Source organism: Galleria mellonella, unplaced genomic scaffold (genome assembly GCF_026898425.1).
Source record: "Galleria mellonella isolate WM207_F2 unplaced genomic scaffold, CSIRO_AGI_GalMel_v1 utg57, whole genome shotgun sequence".
Classification (NCBI taxonomy): Eukaryota; Metazoa; Arthropoda; class Insecta; order Lepidoptera; family Pyralidae; genus Galleria; species Galleria mellonella.
Genome location: NW_026442119.1, coordinates 6,709,067 through 6,719,562, shown reverse-complemented (window position 1 = coordinate 6,719,562; position 10,496 = coordinate 6,709,067). Strand labels below are relative to the sequence as shown.

Here is a 10,496-nt window from a genome sequence, read left to right as displayed (position 1 = left end):
GTCAAACAAGTGTAAATGTAGATACCTAGAAACAACAACACTAAACTGTTGCTGCTGTAAATAAATAAAACGGTAACGGCCATTTGTATATTGCGATTTATGTCAGTCTGTATCACCAAATAAAACATTGTGTGTTGCTGGGATAATCTGTACGAGCTTATGAAATGCAAATTTATATTTACAACGATGGATTACATCATAAACACGTACAAAGTTCATAGCTACGTGAAATTAATTAAATGTTATTTAATAAATTATCTTTTATACAGTAGACGTTTGCTGTCATTATGTTATATTAAATGTTAATATTATGTCACTAAATACCATCAACCACCCACCAAGTTTAATTAAAATATAGAAAAATATAAGGCATTTAAAATACTACGTAAATAATATAGATGCCTTATTATTTTACATTATAACGAGCGTAGATATGTATATGAACACAAACATATACATATTTACGTGATGTTTATATGCTGAAACTTAATACTAGCTTTAAAAGTTAATTTAGTATAAGCTAGTGATAGAAGCTAATTCTAGGAGAAGCACCCAATTTCTGTTCTCAGACTGAAGATTTTCTTAAAGCTTAGCTAAATATAACGATAATGAATAATTTGTAATACTTAATACATGTATATAGAAGCCAATTTGAAGCAATTTATCATATAGGTGTCTTTAGCAAGTGATGCGCTGACATATAGCACAATGATTGATAACTTTCATTAGCTGAATATTCATGTCAGACGAAATCATCACGTGATATCTACAGTAATAAGTACTAGAATACCTACTATTTTACTCTAATGATACTTTTTTTATATAGAGATTAGCCAAAGTGACCATACCTCATTCGATAATAAGCAGGTAATGTGATGCAAACGCGACAATCACCATCACAGCATGTTATATTCTGTACAAATGCATTACTTCACGCCTTGCTCAAATGCCACAGGATTATACGTAGGAGAAAACACGTGACCGGGAAGAGAATTCCAAAATTAATAATTCGACAAAGATACAAATCCGTGAATCTTTCGGTGCGGACAGTCAACGCTTGTATTGCGTGTGGGTGGTGTTAGAGCCTAATACGTGTTGATTTAGAAAGGAAGGGGGAGGAATAGATTAAATTAAAAAGTTCTTCAGAGCCCTCCCCATGGTACAGACAATAAAAGACACTCAAACTGCCTATCACAATACACATGAAGAGACTCAAGTGTGATAACAGCATCTGGATTGTTAATAATACAGTGGGCACGACGTTGCAATCTGTCGAGAAAGACCAGAAGATTTTTCTTACGGAATGATAATGTTACGAATGTTAACTCTGCCTGCATTATCGGTATATGCTGGCGGGATACCAGTGAACGATGACAGATGAGGATAAAAGCAAGTCCGTTAGCCCATAGTTACGAATTCACAAAGAATTAATCATGATGGCGTTCAAAAATAAGATTAAGAATAAATGTATAATTCTACTAAAAATATAAATGTGAATTATGTGTATGTAGGGATCTAGTGAGAAAAGGTACAGTTCAAAATCATTACTTTTCTGGAAAGCAAAAAACTACTATTATTTAAGAAAAATTGGCAATTTTATAATATTTTAATTGAAAACTATAATAATTACTTTCTTACTATTTTTTGCCCTCTTTTATATGCAATTGTCGGTTTTTGTGTTTATAATATAGATTTAGAAACAATTTCATTGTACATTAAACAATTTAATATATTTTTTTTTATACCAGGAAAGTGGCAAACAAGCATATAGCGCATCTATTTGTAAACGGACACTGTAGCTTATGGATAATTACATCACCAGGGGTATCACATTTGCATTACCGACCCCGAAGAAACCTTAATACTTACACCCTTTTTGAAGAACTACATACTGTAATCTCTAGGGAAAACCTTGGCAGGATGCTCATTTATATTGCAGTTATCACGTTATTAGATGTTCAAACAGCTGAAAGGGTTATATCTAGGTAATTAAATTTAGTTCGTGTGTAAACCAAAAATTTAAACACCTTGAAAATTCAAACTTTTTATTTACTTTCTTTTATCAGTCAGGATAAAAAAGTGAAATCCCCAATCAACCTATCTATTTTAACTGACATAATTTATTACTTTTATTCATAGTAATTTAGAAAATGTCCAATACAAGTACAGTTTTTTTTTGACAGGTGAAAATGGAAAGATTACCCCACCTGCGCTAACGGGATACGCTGGCGGGGCACCAGTGAAGGATAATAGGTGAGGATGAAGCAGGTCAGTTAGCCCATCGTGACGAATTCAACAAGAATTGTTCACGATGGTTTCCAGGGGGAACCACGTGGAGGTCGACCTAACAGGACATATTGCTAGCAATGGGACTGTCAAATTACATTGCTAACAACCCCTTTCCCCCCAATACAAATACAGTATGAATTTATATAAAACTCGTGTCTTTTCGCTCAGTAAGTACTCGTAGCTATGTTTGCATGGTATGTTTTATTCTAAAAGATTAATGTATTAAAATTACAAAGCACGAAACATAACAGCTTAGTTCTTATAAATGTCAGTATATTAAGGGTAACACAAGATATTAGACACACATAGATATTATTTTTTTACATTGATATTACTTGTAACAATGTGTCGATTGTGTGTGTGTGTGTGCGTGTGCGTGTGCGTGTGCGTGTGCGTGTGCGTGTGCGTGTGCGTGTGCGTGTGCGTGTGCGTGTGCGTGTGCGTGTGCGTGTGCGTGTGCGTGTGCGTGTGCGTGTGAGTGTGTGTGTGCGTGTGCGTGTGCGTATGCGTGTGCGTGTGCGTGCATGTGTATGTGTCTGTGTGTGTGTGTGTGTGTGTGTTAACAACAGTAATGATTTTTATTCTGATACTGGACCATACAGAGCGAGAGAATAGAGACTTACTCTGTATGGTCCAGTTAGCCATCCGCTGCGATTTCATTTCACTACTAACCTTAGATAATGAAGTGTATAGATTGGCAATGCAAAAGAGAGGAACAATAATAACCAATATGTTACAGCAAGATAGACAATAGTAGAATCGTTATACTAAGTTACAAACCCCGCGCAGAATATGGCTCACGAATGAATCCAAACGCAGCGATTATCTGCAATTTCAATTAAAACTGCTACTACTACTACTACTGCATTGTATATGAAGCAACATACCTGTAGTGACTTATGACTTCATATATCTTACGAAATTTCACATGCTCAATGTGAAATATTTTGAGCCTAGTTACAGAACTTACAGTGTACCTATACTGTGACATATGCATACATAGCATTGTACATGTTTATCAGCGACGATTACCACTATCCATCATATGAGCCGTTCTCTTATTTTGCCATTTCAAGTAGCACAAAAAAGCTACTTCCATGACCTTAAAATAGGTTTTAATTTTTTTTACTAAAAGAAGGATAATGGAAACGATCGTAACTACAATTCGTGAACAATAAGTGGTAAATACACTATAGTTAGTCATTTTGTGTACTACATATTTATGTACAAACACACCGCGTCTCGCAGGTTATATATTTCAAGACTAGCTAAGGGCGACTCATTCGTCAGCTAACAAAACATAGGAGTACTTGACAAAACCTCAAGTCAGCTACTTCTCGTTATTGTTGGGGCACAATTAGATGAATGCTAAGCTTCACTGTTCTATTTTATAAGAAAATAGCACTGAACTCTAAATAAGAATGACACAATTTTCAGTGGCCAGTTTTTATTATTCTCCGATATCTACATTAAGCTAATAAAATATTTTCTAATATATACTAAAATATACACTATGTTATTGGATAACATATCTATTATTTTTAATAAATAAAATTTATATTTACTTACGTTCTACTACTGCCACTTGATAATATTTTACAATTTTACTTGAGCCATTATTATTAACAAAAAAAACAATACTTTTTTTCATAAATGCGTAACTTTGTTTTCTCTACATGATATAGACATTGTCAATTAGGTACTTAAACCTACACCCAAATATGTATTTACAAAATCACCTTGAATTTTGTGAATTACCTTATTCCTAATAATCTTTTAAAGGCTTTCCTAAATTCTAAATTAAATATGGTATAAATTATAGGGTTAACAGTCGAATTTATATAGCCAAGCCATGTTATGAAATTGATTAATCGATTAGTGGGACAACACCAGGGACAAAAAGGTAATACCAAATACACAACAAAAAACGGTAACCAGCAAATAACAAACACGCCCATAATCACACCAAGAGTCCGAGCAGCACGTCTCTCCTTTGACAAAGATATCTTCTGTTTTTGCTCTATGAATTGATGAACCATATCACCACTTTTGGTAACACTTGATAACAAAGGCTTTTCATATTTTTTCTTTTTATTACTTAACTTTCTGAATGATCCCAGTACTTTCGTAGTGTAATTTTTACAGTCATCTGTCGAAGACTCAGCTTGTAGTGGTTGAATGTTGGTTTCAATTCTTTGTCTTGATACTGAATCATTCATTAACAAAAGAGGTACAAAAAAATTTTTCTTAAAATCTATAAAGGCTCTTCGTTGCCGTTTAAAGCTTTCTCCGCTATCGGAATCATTATCCGATTCATCTCTTTCTTGACTCTCTTCTTGATTTAAGCCATTAACTACTGGTTTCTGTATTCGTGACACTAATAAACGCTTTCTCAATCTTTTCCTAGTGGCTACATAAATTTTTATGTATACTATAGTCATTATAAACAAAGGAATGAAGAATGAACCAAAGGAGGAATATATCACGTAACTTGGTTCTGAGGTTAACTGACAAGGAGTCTCAGTAGTGAACTCTTCTGGCCAATCATTCCATCCTAAAAGAGGTGGAGAGCTTATAATAAGCGACAAAATCCAAACTCCAGTTATTTGGAGAATCACTCTCTTTAAAGTTCTTTTATTAGCATAATTTATTGGATCGGTAATTGCCCAATATCGGTCCAGAGCTATAGCACATAGATTTAAAATGGATGACGTACAGCTCATTATGTCACAGGTAAGCCACATTTTGCACAAATGTTTGCCTAAAATCCATCTACCCAAAGTTGAATATGCCACGTTAAGTGGCATCACTAACACCGCCACTGCTAAATCAGCTGCTGCTAATGACACTATAAAAAAATTTTGCACTATCCGTAAAGGTTTGTATGTAAAAACACTCAATATTACAAGAATATTCCCAGAAATAGTACCGAGTATTACTATCGATAATATCAATACTGTCGTCACTGCTTCCCATTCCGGAACCGCAGTTTCAATTCCAAAACTTGAGTTATATAAATAGTCATTTCCAGAACCACATGACAGTTTGGTTTCTAAAGTTGAATTGAGTGAATATAAATTATCATCTTCAATGAATTCTGAAGTTAAATTGTGAACAAATTCCCACTGATAAGTTTCATTGATCATTGCTTAGTAGTCAATATTGATGAGATTCAATGATTAACCAGGTTCAATCTGAAATAGAAAATTAATGTTTGTTATTAAAACGCCTATTGTATTTCAAAAGCAACGGCTGTAAATCTTCAATACTTACCTAATATTAAAAAAATATATTTAATGTATTATGTACTTAAATTGTTTAAATGCTTACTATGAATTCATAAAGAAACTTGTTTCCTAAGCGGTCCACCGCAGACTGGGTTTGTAGTGTAGATATTTTTGTAACTGTCAACAACTTGAGTCTAACAAACTACCTAGATGTGGCTGGCTTCTGGCCTCTATATTTAAGTACCTAGATTTTTATTACATTCTTTCACTTCTAACATAAATAAAGATTTTTACAGCAAAATCTACGGCACACTTTCATTTCAAAGACATGTAACTATTGTATTTTAAATACTGAATATCTACTTATAAAATCACTACTATCATTTCTTATGAAGAGCTATTTTGTATGTCAGAGGCATTTTGTCAACTATTGCCCTTATGGTGAACACTCGACATTTTCACATTTCGTCGAACTTCTTAAAATATAATCATCGAATGTAGTAATTGGCTAGCCTGTCGCCGTTATTTGGATTAATTTATTATTTTGAAATTGTCAAACATAATTTTAACTAAATTCAAACTCACAAGCTTTGCGATTTGTAAGTCCGAGTATTATTTTTTACATTGAGCTACAAATCTCCTAGAACAAATCTCCATCCTCTTGGAGAGGTAAGACACATTTCGATTCTCGGTAGAAGCCTTACGTTTAAATTCGACTTACCCTTAACTAAACGTAAGTCATACAGGAAACTAAGCACAATCTCAGGGTTTCGCACAGAAAATAAAAAAAAAAATGTTGTAATGAGAATATTACGAGCGGGAGTTTCTTCTTTTTTCCTATTCCTTACTTTTGTCTGTTCGTTTCTGTTTATTTTATGTTACTTCATTCCTGACCAAAGAAGTTTATAAAATTATTGTGCCATTTAGTAAATCCTAGTGGGAACTAAAGTTAAATATGAAAAGACGTCACAGCTAGGTAGGTACCTATACAAAGTTAAGCACGCATCCCGCTTACCCATGTCTTTGTTTTTAATGTGTAATAATGGAATTCTAACCCCGTCTGTACTATCGGTATACGCTGGCGGGGCTGGTAAAAGATGAAAGATGAATTTGAAAACAAATTAGTTAGTTCATCGTGACGAATTCGACTAAAAATAACGAAAACGGTTTCCTAGGGGAACCGCGTGGAGATCGATCTGATAAGATATATTGCTAGCAATGGAGCTATTAAATCTTCATTACTAACAGTGCCTTTTCCCGCCTAATTATATAATGTTATAATGACAAAAACGGCCTTACAGGACCAAGGGGGCACCAAGAAAGAACCGTGCAGAGCCATGCATTCTGCGATTAATAATTATGTATGACCCATAGCGTATTTATATATATATATATATATATATATATATATATATATATATATATATATATATATATATAACAAACTACAGCTCTGCAAATTAAACTCATACTGTGGTTTATCGCTTATTGAAATCTGTTGTCATGCCACCTTCGTTGCAAAGATAAGTAAATGTGACAACATTTACTTTTAGTAACTTCAAAACGAGGACATTCTCAATTTGAGACCTTGTTATGATGTTCACATTTTAGATGATTTTGATATAATTTCATAATTTCATTTTAAAACTATTTTTTAATTATAAAAGAATAATTTTGAAATATTTGGAATTGTAGATTATGAAATATATTATAATATTATTAATTAATAAATTAAAATTCTACTGAAAAAATAATAGACTAAACTAGATCACACTTGCCAGTTTGACCAAATTTGAACATGTTTGACATGGTCAAATTTGGCCAAACTTGAAGAAATTGGACTAAACTTGGCCAAACTAAACTCGATTTTGATCACACTGGACTAAACTGCCAAACCAATGCAAATTAGCTAAATATTAGCAATAATATACGAAACTTAGCCAAAGGTACCAGAGGTTATCAGAGGGAGACTTTGTACAAAAGTCATTTGCTTGGCTACTTCTATCCCATTAATGTTTTTATTGTGAGGCAGTTGTGTTTACATGACTGTGTTTCGCTTGTAGGGGTGAGATATGGCAGTGAATTTACAGAGTACAGAGGCATAACACCTTACTCCTCAGGAATGGCAACGGATGATGTGTATCATGGGAGAAATAGTTTTATTATGTCCATGGTACTGTTCATATCTATAGGCGACAGTTACTGCTTTCTATCAAGTGGGCCGTCAACTTATATGGGATTCTAAGTTGCATAAAAAAAAGTCAAATTAACTGACATGTTTCTGACACTCGATACTCTGTCTATATCATCTAAATTACCTACCTACTATTCTTAATAGCATTCGTACTAGATTATATAGATAGAGTGCCTCCATACAAAAGCTTCGAAAAAAGCGGGTCAACTATTTTATACAATTTTGCGTGATAGTTATGAGTGTTTCCTTTATAACTTCCATATTTATTTTGATTTTTAATTTTTGCATCTTTTTAATGCGTACAAGATCATTTTATTTATTAAATCATTAAATATAGATACGTCAAGATACACTATGTGCGTAAGTATAGACCACTGATAAAAAAAACGAGTCAACTAATTCGACAATTAGTAGTAGTAGTAGTAGGATATAACCTAAGGATTTAACGGAGGTTTTAAAACTATTGAGAGTTTGAGTACGCTAAATAAAGACAGGTATTGAGTTACGCAGGCGAACTGATTAAACAGTATTTAGAACAAAAGAAATAAGAAACTCTCAAAATTGCTCTGCTATGTAACTAAAATATTCATCATGCAACAATCGACTAATTAAACCATTGCCGAAAATTTGGATTTATGTGGCAAAAAAATTGGTGTTAGATTTATACGTAACGTATTCATGATTAACATTTCAGTACGTAAACAGTTTTAGTTATTATAAAAACTTAATTAAAAACAAAATAGATTTGTTCAAATTATAATTTAGTTTATAATAATTCATAAAACAGCAACTTCTCGAAACTATCAAATTATAATATGTATAAGTTTCTGAATCGACTTCATTATCGCACATCGAAAGCTAAAATTTATATACGCCTATAATCTTTGCCCACTGTCGTAGACACCATAGACATTGGATAACATTCTTATCTCCGTACTAATTATATATCTATACAAGCACCTTAAAAAGAAGGAATTACATAGAATGATAAAAAAAAAACTGTAAATCATATGATTGCCTCCTTTCTTCTTATGCAGATATAATTAGTAAAAAGAAAACGAAAGATACATCATCGTGTATAAAAAATATTTGTTATGTCAATTATTTATCAATGACAAATTTTACATTACTAAATTATATATTTGACACAGTTTATGTAAAAAGTATGCAAGCAGGTTGTATCTGAATTTGGTAGGGTTATACGTCCAAATAAGATTTTTTATAGACTAGCCTGCTATGAATTAATACACAACAGTATCTTTCATCCTCCTTTTACTAATTATATTTGCATAAGAAGAAAGGAGGCAATCATATGCTTTACAGTTTTTATTTTATCATTCTTTCTATGTAATTCCTTGTTTTTAGCTTCCACTATAATATAACGTACATACTTAATTATATCAGTCGTTATCTATTCATTACCAGTCTTGCGTTACTTCCATATTATCATTAAATGTTATCTGAAAACATCATGCCAACGTTTACTTAAGTGATCAAAACATAATAGTGCCAACTTAACTAACAAAAATACTGTTAAATACAATGAAAATGGCTGCCATCTAAACTATTTGTAGAACAGTTTAAACTTTGTATCACATATTTCTTTTTTATTTTGACGTGAGAATTACTTATAATTAATATTGACTCTATTACGAGGTCTACTCTAGAAATTGACCAGATATTACGGGAAGTGTTGAAAACGAAAAGTGTGTTGGTGTTGTGTTCAGTATCAAAAATATTACGAAATAAATTGAGACTCGAAATTAATAATTAAACAAGCTTTTTTGGGACCTCTAGGTAATATTGTATAAAATAATAAATATATTGAATTTTATTTTTGCTAAAAAAATGGTCTTCGAAACGTGCAATTTGACATAAAATTTGTATATTTCATTTATCGCATGATTCGCGTTTCTGTTAGTGTTCGCGACATTATTTGTATATATGTAATCGTAATTTATAGTTGTTAAGTCCCTAGTTAATCGTTTCTGTATTCTGTTATTTTATATAGATTTTACATAGATTTAAGATAGTGTAAGTTAAATAAAGTATTCCTTTGTGTGTTGTCCTTATTACCTACGAATAGAAATAGAAATTGTAACAATAAATAGAATTAAGAAATTGTAAATTGCAATAAATAAACGCTATAGAGTACCGATCTGAAGAGACACGCGTCTCGTTCTTTCTCGCCCCGTCCCGCTCGCGCAGATTCGCTAACGCGAGTTGGAAACGTTATCATGCGAGCGGGCGGGTATAAAGATAGGCCGCCTCTCGTCGAGCGGCATTCGCTTCCGGGCAGCGACACACTACACTCGAGAAGAAATAGGACAAGAAGAAAAAATACTCTCTTCAGACGGTACCGGAGGCTTCAGAATAGTAATCCCTGTGTTTCACTCCAGCCTGAACCAACGCCCCTACAGTCCACGCTCACCGAACGGCAGTCCATACCGTTCATCGTGGTCCTTCGAGAAGCCGGATTGCTGGAGGAACACCGTTGGTCCTTCGAGAAGCCGGATTGCTGGAGGAACACCGTGGTCCTTCGAGAAGCCGGATTGCTGGAGGAACACCGTTGGTACATCGAGAAGCCGGATCGCTGGAGGAAGACCATTCTGAAGCCGGATCGCTGAAATGCCGACTACGAGAAACATGAAGTCGTCGCAACAAAAAATCGCCGTCACCGAAGCCACAACGTCCGCCGCCACCACGTCGACTACGGCCGCCGGAACGCTGTCCGTCGCTGCCACGCCGTCCGTTGCTGCCACCACGTCGTCTGCGGCTGTCAGAAT

General features: G+C 33.8%; 1 protein-coding gene across 2 annotated transcripts; it reads right to left on the bottom strand.

The window, feature by feature from the left end:
• Positions 1 to 3,434: 3,434 nt before the first annotated feature.
• Positions 3,435 to 5,796, bottom strand: LOC113509890 (tyramine/octopamine receptor-like). Of its 2 annotated transcripts, none has more exons than XM_026893316.3 (2): positions 5,620 to 5,796; positions 3,435 to 5,483 (listed from the first exon to the last, which is right to left on the bottom strand). In XM_026893316.3, exon 2 carries the CDS (start codon positions 5,433 to 5,435, stop codon positions 4,044 to 4,046), a length of 1,392 nt encoding a protein of 463 aa, XP_026749117.1. In that variant the 5' UTR covers positions 5,436 to 5,483; positions 5,620 to 5,796; the 3' UTR covers positions 3,435 to 4,043. The 2 variants fall into 2 exon arrangements, with proteins under 2 accessions (XP_026749117.1, XP_052755292.1); XM_052899332.1 differs by having other exon boundaries at positions 5,563 to 5,657.
• Positions 5,797 to 10,496: the final 4,700 nt, after the last annotated feature.